This window comes from Bos indicus x Bos taurus, chromosome 1 (genome assembly GCF_003369695.1).
Source record: "Bos indicus x Bos taurus breed Angus x Brahman F1 hybrid chromosome 1, Bos_hybrid_MaternalHap_v2.0, whole genome shotgun sequence".
In the NCBI taxonomy this organism is placed as follows: domain Eukaryota; kingdom Metazoa; phylum Chordata; class Mammalia; order Artiodactyla; family Bovidae; genus Bos; species Bos indicus x Bos taurus.
The window spans coordinates 132,149,993-132,172,302 of NC_040076.1; the positions used below are offsets into that span (position 1 = coordinate 132,149,993).

General features: G+C 34.6%; 1 protein-coding gene across 3 annotated transcripts in view; it reads left to right on the plus strand.

The window, feature by feature from the left end:
• The window catches only part of STAG1 (stromal antigen 1), a 504,783-nt gene that overhangs the window by 302,159 nt on the left and 180,314 nt on the right, over positions 1-22,310 (plus strand). For all 3 annotated transcript variants that reach the window (XM_027545437.1, XM_027545440.1, XM_027545439.1), the window contains exon 7: positions 18,873-19,077. In XM_027545437.1, coding sequence (XP_027401238.1) covers positions 18,873-19,077 — 205 coding nt within the window. The remainder of the gene's footprint in view (positions 1-18,872; positions 19,078-22,310) is intronic.

Below are 22,310 nucleotides of genomic sequence, written 5' to 3' on the forward strand. Positions count from 1 at the left end.
AGATCTATAGTTATACAAAATGAAAGGGATAGAAGAAGGTATTTCATGCAAATGGAAGTCAAAATGAACCTGGAAGAAACAATACTCATATCTGACTATATAAACTAAAAAGAAAAAAAAAAAAGACTATTATAAGAGACTAACAAGGGTATTGTATAATGACAAATCCAAAATTATATCACAGCTGTAAATGAATGTACCCAACATAAAAGCACTTCAATGTATAAGGCAAATGTTAATGGATGTAAAATGAGAAATTCACAATAACACAATAATAAGGATTCCTTTAACATTTCACATACATCAATGGGCAGATCATCTGGATAGAAAAGAAGGAAACACAGACTTGAAATGATGTGTCAGACCAAATGGACTTAATTAATATTCATAGAGAATTCCATCGTAATGCTGCAGAGTACAGATTCTTTTCAAGTATACGTGGAGCTTTCACCAGGATAGATCACATGCTCAGGTACAATGCAAGCCTCAGTAAATTTAAGAATGTTTAAATTGTATGAAGCATCTTTTCCAATCACAACACAAGGCTAGAAATTAACTATAGGAAAAAAAAGTGTGCAAATGGCACGAACATGTGGAGACTTAAGGTATTCTAGGAAACAACCAATGGATCATTGAAGAAGTCAAAGAGGATATCAGTAAAGGCCTAGTGACAAATGAAAAGATGAAGACTCAAAATCAGTGGGATGTGGGAAACGCAATTCTTTGAGCAAAGTTTATAGCAATACATTCTTACCTTAGGGAACAAGAACCATCTCAAATAAACATCCTAACTATCCACAAAAGCAATCCGATTAAGAACAAGGAAAACTCCCAGTTAGTAGATGGAAAGAAAATGCAAACGTCAAAGTAGAAATGAATGCAACAGAGACTAAAAAAGCAATAGAAAGGATCAGTGTAACTAAAAGTTAATTCCTTGAAAGATTTAAAGAATGGTAAAACTTTAACCAGACTCATCAAGAAAAAAAAAGGGAAAGGCCCAAATCAATAAAATTAGAAATTAAAAAGAAAAGTTAAAACTGACATTACAGAAATAGAAAGGACCTTAAGAGACTACTGTAAGCAGCTGTATGCCAATAAAATGGACAATCTATAAGAAGTGGAACAATTCTTAGAAATTTACAGTCTCCTAAGCTGGAACTGGGAGAAGGCAATGGCACCCCACTCCAGTACTCATCCCTGGAAAATCCCATGGACGGAGGAGCCTGGTAGGCTGCAGTCCATGGGGTCGCTAAGAGTCAGACCCGACTGAGCGACTTCACTTTCACTTTTCACTTTCATGCATTGGAGGAGAAGGCAATCCACTCCAGTGTTCTTTCCTGGAGAATCCCATGGATGGAGAAGCCTGGTAGGCTGCCGTCCATGGGGTTGCACAGAGTCGGACACGACTGAAGGGACTTAGCAGCAGTAGCAGCAGCAAGCTGGAACTAGGAAGAAATAGAAAACAAGAATAGGACAGTTATAAGTACTGAAATTCAATGTGAGACTAAAAATCTCCCAACAAACAAAAGTAACCAGATAATTTCACAGGTGAATTCTATCAGATATTTAGAAGAGAATTAAAACACCTGAGGATAGAGCATGTCCAAGGTCATTCTGTGAGGCCAGCATCAGTGTGATACCACACGATGTGCAAAAAAAAAAAAAAAAATTATGTATATATCACAGGCCAGTTTCACTGATCCACATAGGTACAAAGTTCTTCAAGAAAATACAAGCAAATCGAATATGGTGTAAAGAGCATAAACTGTGATTAGGTCGATTTATCTCAGAAATGCAAGGACTTTCCTATATCTGCAAATCAGTAAGTGTGATACATTGCATTAGCAAGTTGGAAAATAAAAACCATATGGTCCTTAATTGATGCAGAAAAATGCTTTTGATAAAATTCAACATCCATTTATAATTTAAAAAATTTTCCAGAAAGCAGACATAGAGCTCTATATAATAGAGGCCATATATGAACAAATGGCATAGCTGCCATCATACTTAGTTGTGAAAAGCTGAAAGGACTTCCTCTAAGACCAGTAACAAGATAAGGTTGTCTGCTCTCGCCACTCTAGGAAGTCCTAGTCAAGGTAGTAAGAGAAATAAACAGAATCCAAATTGATAAAGAAGACATAGTACTTTTATTGTTTGCAGATGACACTGCCTGTAGAAAATCCTAAATATAGTACTAGAAATCTGCTGAAACTCATCAGTGAATTTTGTAAAGTGTATGAATTTAATACACAGAGATCTGTTGTATTTCTATACACTAACAATGGGAATTCAGAAAGTTAAAGAAAAATCCCATTTAGCATTGTATCAAAGGGAAAAAAAAATACCTAGGAGTGGGTTGCTGTCTGTGGCATGACACAGAGTCAGACATGACTGAAGTGACTTAGCAGTAGCAACAATCCTAGTAAAGGAGGTAAACTACCTATACTCCAAGCACTATAGAGTGCTGAAAGAAATTGAAGATGATACAAATAGTTGGGAAGATATACCATATTTTTGGATTGGTGGAATCAACATTGTCAAAATGACCATTCTGCTGAAGACAGTCTACAGACTGAGTACAATTCCTATCAAATTGCCAGTGGCACTTTTCACAGAAGTAGACTTTTTGCAGAATTTGTGTGGAAACACAAAAGACCACAAATAGCCAAAGCACTGTTAAGAAAGAAAACTGATGCTGGAGAAAGCAGGCACCCTGTGTTCAGACTGTATCACAAAGCTACAGTCATCAAAATGGTATGGTACTGGCACAAACAGACAGACAGAACATGATACAAACTCAGAAATAAAACCATGTACCTGTGGTCAATTAATCTATGACAAATGGTGCAGGAATACACAATGGAGAGTAGGAAATCTCTTCAGTAAGTGGTGCTGGGAAATCTAAAACCTACATATAAAAAATAAGATTAGAACTTTCTTTCATACCATGCATAAAAACAAAATGGATTAGACCAAAAATAAAGACTAGATAGTATAAAACTCCTATATGGAAACATAGAACATTATTTAACATAAGTCATTGGAATATCTTTTTGGATCCATCTCCTAGAGTTGTGGAAACAAAAACAAATTTAAAAAGGGACATAATTTAAAAAACAAAAAGATAACCTATAGGATAGGAGAATATATTTGCAAGTGATGCAACTGAAATGGGAGTAATCTCTAAAATAATACAAAGAGCTTATGCAACTCAACATCAAAAAAGCAAGCAAATAAAAAATGGGCAGAAGAGAGAGAGAAGCATACAGATTACCAACAGACACACAAAAAGATGTTCAACATTACTAGTTATTAGAGAAATGCAAATCAAAACTATAATAAGATACCACCCCATACCAGTCAGAATGACCTACATCATATTCTATAAATAAATGCTGGAGAAGGTATGGAGAAAAGTAAACCCTCCTACATTGTTGGTAGTAATGTATATTGGGACAGCCACTTTGGAGAACATAATGGAGGTTCCTTAAAATAGTAAAAATAGAGCTACCATATGATCCTGCAGTCCCTCTCCTGGGCTTGTGAAAAAAAAAACATATCCTGAAAAAAAAGCAAAGTTGGAAAAGATAACATACACCACAATGTGCACAGTAGTGCTATTTATAACAGTCAAGACAGGGAAGCTCTGTAAGTGTGCATTGACAGATGAATGGATAAAGAGTGCTGTGTGTGTATGTGTGTTTGCAGTGAAACATTACTTAGCCATTAGAAGAAAAAGAAGAATGAAATCTCACAGCAGTGTGGTTGGACCTAGGAGATTATCATGCTAAGTGATGTAAGTCAGACAGAAAGACAAATACCATATATCATTTATAAGTGAAATTTAATAAAAGTGATACAAATGAACTTATGTAGAAAACAAATGCACTTACAGACATAGAAAACAAATTTTTGGTTTACTAAAAGGCACAAGGGGTTTGGTTCCAAAGTACACACATTACTGTATATAAAATACATAAGCAGCAAGTACCTAAGAGTTATAGCACAGGAAACTACACTATCTTGTAGTAACATATAATGGAAGAGAATGTAAAAACAGAAATACATATACATACACATACATATGTACACACCTAAATAACTTTGATGTACGCTTGAAGCGAATACAACATTGTAAATCAACTGTATTTCAATAAAAGTTAAAAAATTTATTTTAGGCAGTTGTCCTTTCTCCTTAGTGATTGTCTTAATGAAGACTTGGAATTTGCTGCCTCTTGGTCAGCACAGTTTTCTTTGCCTGTTATCTTTATGTTTGTTAAAGCAAACACTTTTTCTAAAATTATCAACAATCCTTTTCACGCTTTAAATTCTCCAGCTTTAGATGTTTCACCTTTCTTTTGCTTTATGTTTTCATATGATTACATTTTCTCCACTTATATTAGAAGTCATAGGTATGCCTTTCTTGAAGCAGTCCTATACCAATATAAGAGCTGCATTCAATATGAAATAAAAAGATATCATGAAAAGTGCAAGGTTTTTATGCCTGCTGGAATAGCTACAGTGATCATTTCATGAATTTCCTTTTCTTTTTAAATAGTCTTTTTGCTGGATTTCATTTATTTTGAAATGGTGGGCAGCCACAGCTGCAGACCTCAGTCTTTCATACATATCAAGCAACTTTTCTCTGCTTCAGAGAAGCACTTCCAGCATCACTAGTAGCACTTCTGTGGGTCTCATGGTATTATTGAAGGTTTTTCATGGTATTGTACTAAATATGATGTTAAATATGAAAGAACAGCAAGAGATTCCATTTTATTGTAATTATGCAGTTTACTAAAGAAACAAAGTGCTCACAGGAGATGATTAGTGTCACACAGCATATTAAGCCAGTCCTCACTAAAATAGCAACAGGAAGTAGCTACAAAACTATGACAGTAATACAGTATGTACTATAGTTAATTTTATGCAGTTATGTTTTAATATTGCATCTTCACATTTGTTTACATTTCTCCCAACTGCAAATGGCGCCATGTGACAGTCTGTAAGTGTTTGTGTGGGTAAGTTTTGATATATTTTAACTTTTTATAGTAGATTTATGTATATTATATGGTAGTGATAAAATAAATGATATCATTATTTTAAGCATTTATGATATTTCTATTTTTCTTAGTTTTTTGGTTGACAAGCTATGTGGTTTGCCAGTTAATTTTCAAGTTTTTGCAAATCTATAAAAAATTTTCCCAATTTATTTAAATTTGAAAAACTTTGTGTGGATTTGCATAGTTCAAACCTGTGTTGTGCACGGGTCAACTGTATTCACTTAGTGCCTTTCATTCGTATGTGTGTTATTTTGTATTGCTCTGCTCATAATTCTAAATGTTGTTTATTGTGCTCTTTATAGTGATTATGACTTATCTTCTAGATTTTTTTCTTCTCATTTCTAATCATATGTGCTTATGTGAATTTGTTGATTTAAACTTAAGTATAGTACTTTTTACTTATCCATTTGAGCAGTTATTAAACAAATGATTAAAAATATTATGAAATGTAAAAATGTTCAAATAGTACAAACTGAGAAAATGTGAAGAGATGCGAAAACATGATAGAGGAAACCTGAATTTAAAGTCTCTAAATATTTTTGATTGTATATTCTATCAGTGAAACATTTTTAATCTAAATTTCTAGTAATAAAAACTTATGAAAAGGCTAATTTTATATATGAAATTATTCTGCCCATGTCTTCCCCATACTTCTTCTCAGAAGGCTATATAGTTCTGTTCTTGTAAGGAAATTACTTAAAAAGTAGCTGCCTGTTAATTGTTGCCGACTTTCTTAATTTAACTGAACTAAGTTTATTTCCTAAATACCTAATGAATAAAAATAGGAAGTTGTTTCCTTTTATCCTTATGTCAGTAGACTGTATTTATTGTTAGTGTTTGTTAAAGCATATATTTATTTATAGAATTAAGTGCTTGTACTACTAGGTCAGTTTCTTTTTGTTTTTAATTTATTTTTAACTGAAGGATAATTGCTGGTGAGTTTCTAATGATGGAAGTCATTAGCTTGTCATCATGGCTTTAAGTTTCATAGTGGTCTAAAGGAGAGCTTGTGCAGGAAGTGTCAGTGCCGCCATGTTTCTTGTTATTCACTTGTGATTATAGATTTTTGTTTTGTGTCTGTTTTCTCCAGAAATCTTTGCATTTCCATTTTGTGAAGAGTTAAACGTAGTATAAATCATAAATCCATTGCAATGATAAGTAACTTATGAACAACCTGTGGAGAGTTTAATTTCTCGTGTCAATCCTTTAGAGCACTGAACTATTTTTGTTCTCCTAGGATAACTCAAATAGGATACCTCAAATACTATCTGTGACACAGAACAATCTGAAATATGGACCTAATGAGGACATACCAATCTTATTCATTGTCTTAAATATTTATAGTAAATTATTTATTTTTAGATAAAAATAAAAAGTTGTATTTTGTTGCAGTGCATTGTTCAGTTTGTGTTGTCTGTATTACTTTGGAGACTACTCCAAGTTGAGGAAGGTAAACAGAATATTAAAGAAAGGAAGCAAAGTTGGATATGAGAAATGCCAAAACAAAGGAATAATCGTGTAGAAAAGTAATATAGACTCAAGAAGTTGTACCCAGTTTGTAATGTGGAAAGGTTCCAGACTGGAAATAATATTGTACCTATGAACCTTGAAGTATAATTATTGGAAACATGATAAAACATGTTGAAAAATAATAGTAGCAGATACAGATACCATACCTATTCTGTATCATGCACCATTGTAAGTACTTTTCATAAAAATGTAATTCTTGACATTTTCATGAGGCAGGTTTTCTTTATCTCCTTTTCACAGATGATAATATTGAGGCCAAAAGGGTAGAGACATTTCTCTGAGGTCACAAAACTAGTAAATGGCAAAGCCAGGAACTGAACCCAGATCATTTAGCTCCTAAGTTCATATTGGTAGCCACTACTGTATTCTGCCTAATATGTAACTCTAAGTGTATAATCTGAAATAGCTGGAGATGGGTACAAGTAATAGTTACACCTTCAGTCATATTATAAACTTTCTGGTGGGTTTTATTACATGTGTCTTAGGACTAACTGAATAAGTTGTAGATTTAGCTAGTATTTCTTAAAGGATCAATTATATTCTATTGATTAATATGATATCTTTAATTTAGATTGAGTTTTCTCAGACACTCTCATTATGAGAAATGCTTAAATGAGATAATCATAAACCAAAGTATGACTCAACAGTAATACTTGTATCGCTGGGAACTGGATTAACTCCCTATCTGCGTTAATCATAATCAGCTGTATATTGAGGTTATTCCTTTGTGGTAATTTCAAGCATTATATCCTTCAGTTTTAAAATATACCTACAAAATCATGATGTAATTGATGTGTGACATAAATGTGACATTTTAGGGATAACTTTCTTTTTTAACAAGTGTTAAATGAACTGTTTGATCTTTCAAACTTATTTCTATGGTATTAATGTAATTTTGTATTTGTTCAGTAATAACAATGCATGTCCAACTTTTGGATAGGTACTATAGAGATCAACAAGGTTATAGCTCTAGACGGTGAATTTATGTTCTAAATGATGAAAGAACTTTGTAAACTAATAGCAGTAATACACTGACAACTTCAATAGTTAAAAAATATAAGACCCATGAGAACCCAAAGGATGAGTTCATTATCTGAGGTGTGAATGCTTCATACATCAGATAATGATTATTTAACCATTAAAATTAGATTTCCAAAGATTAATATAAGTTCAGTCATAAAACCTGGAAGGAGCTTATAGAGAAGATGATGTTTAACCTGTAGAGGAGGAGATAGTGACATACAAAGCTGGAAAGAATGAAAATAGCCTTGTAGATTAGACTAAGGAGATTGTATTTAGTACTAATAAATAAGTCATGTCCAAAACATTGTTGTCCTCCTAAGCACATGAGACAGTGTCCTAGATAAATGCTAGAGATACAGAGATGAGTAAGATTATAATAACATTTTTGTTAGATTGACTTGAAAAGTTGTTCTTTCCAAATATATTTTTATATTATTTCTTAATTAGTGTACATATATTTCTATAGGCATATGAATTTACTGATACTTCGAAAGTCTGAGGGTTTGCCAAAATTGGAAGAGTTAATTTCAGCTTAATTAGCAGAGGTCTCATAGTAAAGAGCAATTTCTCTTTTGTGCATCATGGCAGACAGCCACAAAATCTCTCCTATAAATAATTTTTATAGTTATTTTTGTTTTTAAATATACAGTATAATTTAAAAACAAAAGTTCAAGGGATACATTTAATAATAAAATATTAATGATAAAATGTAAAATAGTTTTGTTTTGTAAATATGTTTTCTCTGATCTTTCCAAAGATAAGCACTATATCCTTTTCTTTGTTCCCATGACACACAATTGTTATGCATTTTGACATTCTGAAGGAAAATTAAAATGAAGAACTCTACTGATCATTGTGATATGTAAATTCACAGATGTTAAACACAGACTGTGACATTGTGATAATTTAGATAATGACACCCCAGAATTTGGGATTTCTTCTAGTCATTTTAGGAACTCAAAGATGTTGATGTGGATAGTTTCAAACACTTTTTAATGCATCCACCTAAAGAAATTATATGTCACTCGATACATACCAAAAAATGTACTTAATGTGTAAGATATGTAAATCTCCCACCCTCAGCTTAAGAACTGAACTATTAATACTACTAAAATGCTTCTTATCAGAGGTAATCAATGTCTTGAAGTATGTAAGCATTTTTTTTTTCTTACAAACCCATTAATCATGTACCACTCCTCATGAAATGTTTGTGAAGATGCATGGATAGGAGTAAAGGCCAGATGTTTGGTAGCACTTCACTTAAATAACTGATGTCAGTGTGGAGCAGGACATATTTAAAAGGAGCAACATTGGTAGTCCCATTGCTGGTTTGACTTTATATATTTTCCTCATTTCTGTCTATGCCTAAAGAAACAAAAGTCATCAAAGTTTATGATTAAGGAAAATATTGATAGGGATCACTTAGATACGTTTATGGATGTGAGAGTTGGACTGTGAAGAAAGCTGAGCGCTGAAGAATTGATGCTTTTGAACAGGGGTGTTGGAGAAGACTCTTGAGAGACCCTTGGACTGCAAGGAGATCCACCCAGTCCATTCTAAAGGAGATCAGTCCTGGGTGTTCATTGGAAGGACTGATGCTAAAGCTGAAACTCAATACTTTGGCCACCCCACGTGAAGTGTTGACTCATTGGAAAAGACCCTGATGCTGGGAGGGATTGGGGGCAGGAGGAGAAGGGGACGACAGAGGATGAGATGGCTGGATGGCATCACCGACTCAATGCACATCTCCGGGAGTTGGTGATGGACAGGGAGGTCTGGCGTGCTGCGATTCATGGGGTCGCAAAGAGTCAGACACGACTGAGTGACGGAATTGAACTGAACCATTATTTTAGGCCCATTTTGACAGTATCATTTTTGAGGTAATTCATTTGTTCTACCAAGAAATATTTGACTATTAACCATGCCAAAAATGGAAGATACAGCACTGAATAAACCAAAATCCCAGTCTTCATTGGAATTTTCATTTCATTCAGGGGAAAAGCTAATGAATGGCTATATATTAGCCAAAAGAGTATGACAAATGATAATAAATGCTATGCAGAATAATAAATCAGAGAAGACTGAAGAAATTAGGAAGGGAAGGATTATTTTAAATAGGATGGTCAGAAAAACTGTGTAAGTATGTAACCTTAGATAAAGACTTGAAGGAGGTGATGGAGCATCCAGGCATATATCTGGGGGAAGAGAAAACAATAAGGGCAAATGGCCCCTTGATAGAAGCATAACTAGGATATTAGACAACAGGGAAGTAAAGCACACTGACTTACATACTGCACTTGATTGTTGTGTTCTCAGGACTTTTTAAATATGAAATAGTTTTTCCACATTTTTTGTTATTTACATCACATTAACTTTTAGATGACAACTTAGTTGTCGTCTAAAAAAATGCCTCACATTTTTATTTAATTGTTTTACCTCCATGGTATCATTTAATTTATTTCTATAGTATAGCCTCCTAAAATATAGCCTCTATTTTGTAACTGAAAGTTATGTCTAGTGACTTTGTTAAATTATATTTACATTCTCTGGAAAGATAATTTCATCCGTGATGCTGTATACTTCATATTTTGTCACAGTAGGGTAGCTCATAATGTCAGGTTGCCCACCTATTATTCTGATTGAGCACTTGTTTAGTTTAAGGTAATAACTCTTGAATCTTTTTGTGAAACTACTTTTCCCTTTTCAAGTCTCAAATTATTTTGCACTTTATTAACATTCTGCTTATGTCAACTTGCGTCTTAATGGTTTAGCATCCATTGACAGCACGTTCCAGAAATTTTGTATTTATTTTGACTGTAGATAGCAGTGTGTTGTGATGTCTAAAAATAGGATATTCTCTATCAGTCATTTATGAATTAAAGGGAGAAGGCAATGGCTCCCCACTCCAGTACTCTTGTATGGCAAATCTCATGGATGGAGGAGCCTGGTAGGCTGCAGTCCATGGGGTCACTAGGAGTCAAACACGACTGAGCGACTTCACTTTCACTTTTCATTTTCATACATTGGAGAAGGAAATGGCAACCCACTCCAGTGTTCTTGCCTGGAGAATCCCAGGGATGGGGGAGCCTGGTAGGCTGCCTTCTCTGGGGTGGCACAGTCGGACACAACTGAAGGGACTTAGCAGCAGCAGTCTCTTCTTATGGGATATACTAATTAGGTATTCTTAAAAGTGTTATGCCTTCTGCAGTAGTCAGGGAGTAAAGAATTCTTTGTTTCCTGTTGTGAGGAAACAGGTTCCGCCCAGAAACAGAAAGTCATTTTTGTCCATTACTCAGTTTACTTCAGTAGATTTTATTTCTTTAATTTTCAAATATTCATCACATCCCTCCCATTTTGTCTGTCATTATTGTTACTATATTAAACGGTCTCTCCCCTCACACTTTTGGTTTTGGATTGACTGCAGTGGAGAGTCACCTTTGCTCCATGTCCTTCACCTTTTCTTCTGTTTTTCACATTGGAACCAAAAATACATTTTTAAAGCTCATAGCTGTTGATGAACATCCTTCAGTTCAGTTCAGTTCAGTTGCTCAGTCGTGTCCGACTCTTTGTGACCCCATGGACTGCAGCGCACCAGTCCTTCCTGTCCATCACCAACTACCAGAGTTTACTCATGTCCATTGAGTCGGTGATGCCATCCAACCGTCTCATCCTCTGACATCCCCGTTTCCTCCTGCCCTCAGTCTTTCCAAGCGTCAGGGTCTTTTCAAATGAGTCAAAAAAAAAAAAAAAAAAAACAAATGAGTCACCTCTACGCATCAGGTGGCCAAAGTATTGGAGTTTCAGCCTCAGCATCAGTCCTTCCAATGAATATTCAAGACTGATTTCCTTTAGGGTGGATCTCCTTGCAGTCCAAGGGACTCTCAAGAGTCTTCTCCAACACCACAGTTCAAAAGCATCAGTTCTTCGGCACTCAGCTTTCTTTATAGTCTAACTCTCACATCCATACATCATTACTGGAAAAACCATAGCTTTGACTAGATGGACCTTTGTTGGCAAAGTAATGTCTCTGCTTTTTAATTCAGTGACCACCTGTTTTCTCCAAAGTAAAGTTTTACTTCCTTACCTTTCTTTGATCCAACCCCATCTTTCTTCTTGGTTACAGAATCCAGTTTAGATTCCAAATGTAATGCAGTTCTGTACTCCCATTGTTGCACTTTTGTTTATAGGCCTTCACTAATTGTTATTACCTAGAAAAGGTGTTGACCCTGTTTTCCCTGTCCAGTTGCTTCTGCAGAGAATTGACATTCCTTTCTAAGTACTATATACCCTTGTCAAGTTCCTATTATTATATTTAATTCTTTTACAGTTTTTTTAATGTGTTCATCTTATCAATTAAATTAGTTTCTTTAGGGGACTGAAGAAATGGGGAGAAGTTGATAAAAGAGTTTAAATTTCCACTTACAAGATGAATAAGTTCTAACGATTTAATGTACAGCAATAGTATATGTTGCATACTTAAAACTTGCTAAGAGAAAAGATCTTAAATCTTATGTCACACATATAAAAAGTAATGGGATGGAGGTGTTACCTAATTGAGTGGTGATAAGCTTTGCAATATATATGTATTAAATCAACATGCTGTATAACTTAAACTTACACAGTGTCATATATCAATTATATCTCAATAAAGCTGTAAAAAATATATAGAGTAGAAATTCTTCTAATAATATCCTTGTTCTGCTTATCTTTGTATGCCTGATGACCTCGTATAGTGCCAGAGCTTATTTGTTGCTTAATAAATGGTATGAATAGATAAATGAGTGGGTGGATGGATAGTTTCTCCAAACAGTTGTTTGCAGATCATTGATTTAAGCAATAGTGGTACATATCCTCCGGCAAAGTCTGTTGAAATTAGGTAACCAAAAGCCACGTTTTACCAAATAGGTAACTTTTTTTTATAACATTGTCCATCAGCTGGGTTAAAAATCAAATCTCTTGAATTTATTCTTAGAAAGTGTTTTATCTCTTTAAATATTTGTAATTTGTGACCACAATGCGTTCCCAAATACCAAAGTCTTAAGAATTAGGCAGTTAGCCTTCCACCTCTGCTAGCTGCATGAGTTCTGCCTTGCAGTGGACCTCTTATCTTTTAAGATTCTTATTTTAATCCTAGTTAGAAGCTCACAATCTTCTAGTTCTCTTTGTTGACTCTTGTCTATGAAGGTTGGCACCCTTACCTACCACACCCATCAGTGTTCCCAGAACTTCCAAAATAGGTGTTTCCATTAGTTTTTTGTCTTTCTGTTTGGCAACAAAAACAATTTTTCTCCTTTGGAAGAGTATTCACTAGACAGCCTTTCTGTCCTCCAAGGCTACTGGTGTAAACCAGGTGAAGCTCCATTGTAGAATAGAGAATACATGGATTTTACAAACACAGAACCAGAGAAGACTTGTAGCTGTGTGATCTGGGACAGGTTCTTTAGAACTTATTTTTCTCATCTTTATATGTACTATAGGATGCTTTTTTTCTACTCTTCTAGCTATAGTAGGTTTTTGCTGTGCCATGATGGTGAATCCATTTACTGACCCTCCCCAACAAGATTAAGGTTTCTGGCTTTTATGGGAGAAAGGTCTAGAGAAGTGAGCTGTACGTCTTACCTTTCCCATAGCAGTTGAGGATCATCCTCTGTAGGCCTGCATCAAAATAGGTTCTGTCTTTTCTGCTGTCTCAGGCTTTTATTACCTGGTTGAAACCTGTGGTCAACTGATAAAAAGAGATTTGGAGTGAGTGTGAATTCCTTGTAATTCTGCGCTGACAAGTTGGCCCACACTTGGTCTTTGACATTTGTTAGCATTTTGCCTGATTTCTTCTTACCTCTTTTTGTCACAGAACCTTTTCTTCTGGGTTCTGCCACAGGTGGTAGAGTTTGTGTGGCTCATCTTTTCTTGGAAAGCTTGTTCTTTGGAGTTCAAGTTACTTCAGCTCAAGATGGGATTAAGAAAAACTATAATTTTTTTTTTTGATGATTAAGCTATTTTCATTGTTTGTAGCATTTTATATTCTAAGCAGAAGCTAAACCCTGTTGTTACTCTTTGACTTTACTTTTAGTGTTGTGTTTTTTTAATGCAAAAAATTACTTTTATGTTGATTGAATTTGTTGGTTCTTTTTTTAAATTTGTTGATTCTTTATGACTTCTGACTTTTTAAATATTTTTGAAAAAAAGACCCACTCTGAGCATATTCTCCCATATTTTCTTCTATTTCTCTCTTTGTTGAGTATTTTTATTTCATTGGAAATTTAATTTGGTATAAGGTACAGTGATATCTAATGTTTTTCTAATGAAAAGCCACTTGTATTGTACCAAAATTATTTATTGAATTATCTTTCCCCACTGCTCATAATTATTCTGTAACAGAAATGAATTTGTTTGTAACAGAAAATCTGATTAGTAGTGACTCAAATTCACAGGAGTTTGTCTCACACAAAATAAATCTGCAAGTAGACAAAGCATGGTTAGTACTACACCTTAACAGATTAAAAACCTATACTTTATCCATCTTTCTCTCTAGGAATCCTTATCCATGTTCCCTCATGGTTACAAAATGGCTGTTGAATATCAGTACCAAATCCAGTGAAAAAGGAAAGGGCAAAGGTTGAAGAGGTCATAGTAACCTCCTTTGTCCATTTTAAAAGATTTTTTTCCACAAGTCCCATCTAGGGTATTATTTTCTAGGCTACTAGTGTAACTTCTGTCAGTGACCATCCTTTCCTTCAGTTCATCAATTGAGTTTCTAAAGAAATAAAGTATTTTGGATATATGCAACCTCATGTTAATTGCAGTATTATTTACAATAGCCAAATATGGAAACAACCTAAGTGTCCATCAATGGATGAGTGTGTAAAGAAAGTGTGGTAGGTACACACACACACAAGAAATAGTATTCAGTAGTTAAAAAAAGGAAATCTTGGAATTTGTGACAACATGGGTGGTCCTTGAGGTCATTACACTAAGTGAAATAAGTCAGATAAGGAGAGATACCATATGATCCCACTTATATGTGAAATCAAAACAATAGCAACACAGAAGAACACTGAGCTCATAGATACAGAGAACATGTTAGTGTTTCTCAATGTGGAGCAATGTGCAAAATGGGTGAAGGGGGTCGAAAGATATAAATTTTCCAGTAATGAAATAAGTCCTGGGGATGTAAAGCATGGTGACTATAGTTGTTACTACTTTATTGCATATTGAAAAGTTGCTAAAAGAATAGACCTTAATAGTTCTTAACACAAGAAAATAAAAAGTTTTGTAACTGTTCATGGTAACAGATATTCAGTACAGTTCAGTCACTCAGTCGTGTCCGACTCTTTGCAACCCCATGAATCGAAGCACACCAGCCCTCCCTGTCCATCACCAACTCCCAGAGTTCACTCAAACTCAACATCCATCGAGTTGGTGATGCCATCCAGCCATCTCATCCTCTGTCGTCCCCTTCTCCTCCTGCCCCCAATCCCTCCCAGCATCAGAGTCTTTTCCAATGAGTCAACTCTTCACATGAGGTGGCCAAAGTACTGGAGTTTCAGCTTTAGCATCATTCCTTTGAAAGAACACCCAGGACTGATCTCCTTCAGAATGGACTTCTTGGATCTCCTTGCAGTCCAAGGGACTCTCAAGAGTCTTCTCCAACGCCACAGTTCAAAAGCATCAATTCTTCGGCGCTCAGCTTTCTTCACAGTCCAACTCTCACATCCATACATGACCACTGGAAAAACCATAGCCTTGACTGGACGAACCTTTATTGGCAAAGTAATGTCTCTGCTTTTGAATATGCTATCTAGGTTGGTCGTAACTTTCCTTCCAAGGAGTAAGCGTCTTTTAATTTCATGGCTGCAATCACTATCTGCAGTGATTTTGCGATGTTAACTACACTTATTGTGATTTTTAAAAATATATACAGATATTGAATCATATTTTATACCTGGAACTAATGTTATATATGAATTATACTTCAAAAAAGTACAAATATATAGATATATATATAAGTTCTCTAGAGTTTTTTGTTTGTTTTATGCTACATTTGAATCTTTGAAGTATACTTATTTTTTATTTAGATTTTCCCAAATGCTGATTTTTCGGGCTTCCTTTCTTTTTGCTGTTGGACCTGAACAGAAAGATTATTTTCTTTCTATTTCCTTGGGGCCCAGGTCAGGTTATGAGCTCTTAGTGGTTGACTTTCACAGTTGCTACAAAGCAAAAGAAACTCTTCCCTGGTGGGCTTTTGTGAAATAGAAGCAGCAGGCAGCCTTCAGAGATAGCTTTGAGAAATACCTTACCTTTCCATTGTGCTACCCTCTACAATCTGTGTTTCCACATCCCCAATCTAAAGAGCTGGGGAGATTCAGCCAGCCCCTTCAGTTCCTTTCTGGTCTCGTATAGCGCTTAGGAGAGCTTATATGGAGCTTATAGAGCTCATATGGCTGTCGGAGGAGGCCTTACAAATAAGCTGTGAAAAGAAGAAGCCAAAAGCAAAAGAAAAAAGGAAAGATATACCCATTTGAATGCAGAGTTCCAAAGAATAGCAAGGAGAGATAAGAAAGCCTTCCTGAGTGATAAATAGAAAGAATAGAGGAAAACAATACAATGGAAAAGACTAGAGATCTCTTCAAGAAAATTAGAGATACCAAAGAAACATTTAATGAAAAGATGGACTCAATAAAGGACAGAAATGGTATGGACCTAACAGAAGGAGAAGAGGTGGCAAGAGTACACAGAAGACTGTACAAAAAAGATCTCCACGACCCAGATAATCACGATGGTGTGATCACTCACCTAGAGCCAGACACCCCGGAATGTGAAGTCAAGCGGGCCTTAGGAAGCATCACTACGAACAAAGTTAGAGGAGGTGATGGAATTTCAATTGAGCTATTTCAAATCCTAAAAGATGATGCTGTGAAAGTGCTGCACTTGGTATGCCAGCAAATTTGGAAAACTCAGCAGTGGCCACAGGACTGGAAAAAGTCAGCTTTCATTCCAGTCCCTAAGAAAGGCCATGCCAAATAATGCTCAAACTACCGCACAATTGCACTCATCTCACCCACTAGTAAAGTAATGTTTCAACAATACGTGAATCATGAACTTCCACATGTTCAGGCTGGTTTTAGAAAAGGTAGAGGAACCAGGGATCAAATTGCCAACATCTGCTGAATCATCAGAAAAGCAAGAGAGTTGCAGAAAAATATCTATTTCTGCTTTATTGACTATGCCGAAGCCTTTGACTGTGTGGATCACAATAAACTGTGAAAAATTCTGAAAGAGATGGGAATACCAGACCACCTGACCTGGCTCTTGAGAAACCTGTATGCAGGTCAGGATGGAACAGTTAGAACTGGACATGGAACAACAGACTGGTTCCAAATAGAAAAGGGGTGCGTCAAGGCTGTATATTGTCACCCTACTTACTTAGTACCATATGCAGAGTACATCGTGAGAAACGCTGGGCTGGAAGAAGCACAAGCTGGAATCAAGATTGCCAAGAGAAATATTAATAACCTCAGATATGCAGATGACACCACCCTTATGGCAGAAAGTGAAGAAGAACTAAAGAGCGTCTTGATGAAAGTGAAAGAGGAGAGTGAAAAAGTTGGCTTAAAGCTCAGCATTCAGAAAACAAAGATCATGGCATCTGGTCTCATCACTTTATGGCAAATAGAAACAGTGGCACACTTTATTTGGGTAGGGGCGGAGGCTCCAAAATCACTGCAAATGGTGACTGCAGCCATGAAATTAAAAGATGCTTACTCCCTGATAGGAAAGTTATGACCAACCTAGACAGCATATTAATAAGCAGAGACATTACTTTGTCAACAAAGGTCCGTCTAGTCAAGGCTATGGCTTTTCCAGTAGTCATGTATGGATGTGAGAGTTGGACTGTGAAGAAAGCTGAGTGCCAAAGAATTGATGCTTTTGAACTGTGGTGTTGGAGAAGACTCTTGAGAGTCCCTTGGACTGCAAGGAGACCCAACCAGTCCATCCTAAAGGAGATGAGTCCTGAGTGTTCATTGGAAGGACTGATGCTGAAGCTGAAACTCCAGTACTTTGGCCACCTGATGTGAAGAGTTGACTCATTTGAAAAGACCCTGATTCTGGGCAAGATTGAAGGAGGGAGAAGAAGGGAACAACAGAGGATGATGGCATCACCGACTCAATGGACATGAGTTTGAGTAAACTCCAGAAGTTGGTGATGGACAAGGAAGCCTGTTGTGCTGCAGTCCATGGGATCGCAAAGAGTCGACACGACTGAGCGACTGACCTGAACTGAACTGATCAAGCTTAGTAGCCCATGTAGTACTCATGTAATACCAAAATTAACTCTCTTTATGGGGTATTTAACTAAGTGCCAAGGTTTCCCCTTCTTTCTGTTCAAGGCTCTTGAGATTCTTTGAGATTCTCTGTTATTGTAAGTATCAAAGTACGCTTTCATGTAACACCACAAAGCTCAAGACCTCATTTGTATCCAATTTTCCTAGCTGCATTTTGGCCTGTAAAAAACAAATAGCCACAAATTGAGAATAGTCTGATAAGGAAGTTCACAGAATTTCTCACCCTCTGCCTTGTGAATTTCCATTTCTCCACCAAAATGTTTTAGGCTAGAGTGAGAAACCTCTGCTGGATTCAGCTCTCAATTTTGTATTTTAAATAAAATGACACAATCTGGGGATCCCAAGAGCCCATGGTAGGCTTTTTCTTGGAAAAGTTAATAAATTCAGTGCATAAACTGTAGAGTTAAATGAAAGTTCATAGTAGAGTTAGAAGAAATAGGGTTGAAATTTCATATGTGGGAAGTTGGTTATACTCTTAAAATTCTTAACTCTTTAAAGTGTCTTATTTAAAATAATTGAAAGGTGCTGTTACACATGTCATGATTAGTTTGATCTGAATTCAGTAGCAAGTAATCCTTTCTAGTTAAACTTCTTTCTTTTTTTGTTTTCTTCTTTACTTTAAATTATCTCAGCTAGTTCCCAAGTACAACAAAACTTAAACTATTATTTTGAATGAATGGCTTAGAATAATGAATTAAATACTGATTGTAAATAACAATTTTGAACTCATTAACAATTATTCAGTTGGGGTAGATCAAAACAAGCAAAAAAGAGAAAGCCATCATGTACCTCTTGGTGTCTGTCCACATGTACTTTGAGAGAAAAATGTTCCTTTTCCAGTAGGAGGAAAAAAGAAATCAAACTGTATGTCATATATCATACTTAATATGTTATTTTTTCTTTTTATCCCTTTTAGGACAGTGGTGATTATCCCCTTACCATGCCTGGACCTCAGTGGAAAAAGTTTCGTTCAAACTTTTGTGAATTTATTGGAGTCCTGATTCGACAGTGTCAATATAGCATAATTTATGATGAGTATATGATGGACACAGTAATCTCGCTTTTGACTGGTTTGTCAGACTCCCAGGTCAGAGCTTTTAGGCATACAAGTACTCTTGCTGGTAAGTAACTAACACTTTATTTCCTTTTCATTTAGTTTTGTTAAATATATTCCAGTTAAGCTGTATTTAAATTCAATATTAATTTAAATTGATTACTTTGCTCTTGAAAAACACAATGTTTCTCCAAAATTTGCATGAATGGTTTGTATTCTCTGTTGAAGTAAAATTTGTGCTTATTTTGATAACTGGCATTTGTTAGTCTTGAGAATGAAAATTGCAATTTTCTGATGAATGTTACCAAATCTCTTTCTGAATGTGTAGTTATTTTCTTGCGTTATTTTATAACCAAATAAGTTGTAGGAGTCCAGCAGGCCATATTCTTTGATAAAACCAAATAATAGTTGAAATTCCAAAGTCACAGGTATTTTCCTACTTAATTACATGGTTTCATTGTTATACATAAATGTGTAAATATTTGTTTATATATATATATATATATATATATATATTTTAAACAGTTCCATCTAATTGTAATAGGTAATTGTGACCTAGCTAGGATTCTTTCTGTTCCTAGTGGTATAATAATTTAAATGTAGTGTTTCTAAAATCAGTTCAAGTAGGTAGACTAAGTCCTGAAGAACTGATACATTATCATTTTCCCTGTTGCTTCTGTTTTAGAATTATCTATATAACTTCTGAGTCAAGTATATTCATTTTCCCCTTGTTTTCCTGTAACAAGATAATTTTGTTTATTTAGCTGTTCTGAGTTTTTCAACGATTTTAACTGTGTTTACCTAAAATGACTAAATGACTATTCTTTTTTTCTTATATATATGTGTATGTTTATAAAGAACCTGTGTTTGCATAAACATATATTTAAATATTCCCCAATTGCATCCCTTTTAGTAGCAATAACTGACTATATTCAATTTATACACATTACCATTACAAAAATGAGATTTAAGAGTATCCCTTTCCTATTTATTAGGTAAAGAGGCAGATCTTTTACTTAATTTTATCTTTTTTATAAAGGTAAAATCACAGTTTATTGTTGAAAAAATTTTCTGATAGAACAAACATCAAGCACATTTTATTCTGTGTTGTGAGAGACTTTGTACCAAGTTGTAGCTTTTTTGACAAGGTACTATAAATATACTACTTATTACTTAAAAGTTACCTGATACTATATATATTTTCTAATTTCATGACTTTTATTATTTTCTGCCCTTTATATGTACTTTTTTCTTTTCGTTATATTTTCTATTTACTTTTCATCTATCATTCTTCTGTCTGTGTACAGCAATTTCCATTTATTTGGCTGTTTTTCAGATGCATTGTACCAGGAAAAATAGGAGATCAATGTTATGTGTATCCTTATTTTTCAAAAGCTAACCTATTTTTCAAGTTATTCTCAAATTTACTTCAGAATACTACAGTAATTTCTCTTCGTACATTAATGATCGTGTCTTCCAAAGTTCAGTTTCATAAAAAGTGAGACACCAGTCCTACCCTTCAACAAAGTGTGGAAATCTTGCTGAGAATTTAATTCCAGGCTGGATAATAATTTCCATCTTTTCAAGGATTATTTTCTTTTCATCTTTAATCTCTTCTCTGGTTCTCCCTTCCCCTTTTTTTTCTTTTATAGTATATGTATGAGGGATAGATTTAAAGATAATCGTTTTTATTCACTTTGCAGGACGAGTCTTGGGGACTAGATAAAATGGGCAGGAACATTTAATCCTCTGCTTCAAAGACTATGTGCATGGACAGTTAACAAGGCAGTTATGGCCAGATATGATTATCGGCTTTGGAATAAAATGCTCCTTGACATTGCTTATATCTTAGCTGAGAAGAGAGACAATCAGGTTAGTTGTTTTCTAGGGTACAGACAAGATAAGTTTTAGAACTTCATAAGTCATCAGAGTGATCTTATCAGTAGTACTTTTAATCTGTTTACCAATACCCCATTTTCTTGTTATTAATTAATAGTGTGTCCCAATTTGTTAGTGTTTATGCATTGCATTTAATTGTATATTTTGCCACGTTTTTATTAAAATTTTTCATCATTTTGTAGTTTTTCACATTTGTCTGTTCTCCAGGTAGAAGTAGTTTCATTTTCCATTGGTGATAAACTGAACTTTCCCTTTTATTTTTGAAATTCTTTTTACTATTAAATTGAAACAGACTGTTAACAATTAGATTTTATATTACATTTTCCTTATTTTTTCTATTCTTTTAATTGTACTTGTAAAGCATACTCTCCTGTTTGTCTGATTTATCTTCAATAAAGAAGCTTTACTTTGTAGTAAACTTTTCATTAACAATCTTCATAGTTAAGTGCCTTTGTTGTGAAGGTACATAGATAAATAGATAGCTAAATAGTTAAGACATATTAGAACACAGTTTGTGGAATTAATATATATAAGTAATATTTCGGTGGATTTGCAATCTGGGATTGGCCATATTTTCTTTCTCCAGTTTCATGAAATTTTCATGAAAAAATATTTTTCTCCTCCAGGTCAAAACTAAGTAGGATTCCCTTTGTTTTACCACTTTGTTCTTTGGTATTATAAAGACAATTCTATTCTCAAAGGATCTATTTTTCAGATTTATAGTTATATTATACTCAGTCATTTGCTGTTATAGTCTCTGACAGTACTTTAGAAATTGAATGTTGGCTTATCTTTTTTATTTTTTGCTTTTTTCTCACCTACATAATTTTCTACATTAGAAATAGATTAATAATGGATATTTCTCGCTTCTAAGGTAAAAATGCTAATTTGAACAAAGAGGGATTAACCGTACAGAATTTTATTAATAGCATCTTGATTGATTCTGTTCTATTTTTTCTAAAATGAATTATGGAAAAATTAGAAAATATGGGTAAAATCATCATATGATAGATGGCCTCATTATGCTGGAAGGTTATCACTATTTAACAATAATGAGTGCCTCTCAGACTCTTGGGAAAGTAAACATTTCTTTTATATCTCATTGTTTAACATCATTGTGTTGGTATATGATTGATTTTTATATTGACATATGATTTGTTATTAATTAGCACTTTTTACCAAGTCAGCATCTCTGGACTTTTACTGAGGCAAGGCAAGCTATATGAAATTTCTTTGTTCTCTTGTCATAGACAAAAATAATTTTATCTTAGTAAATTGATATCTTTTCTTTGGCTTTCAGTTGCTGAAATCATATAATATAGGGTTCATAGAATGGGTTCTGAACCAGATTGTCTGAATACATATCCTTTTCTGCATTTTACTAATTGGGTAATTTTGACA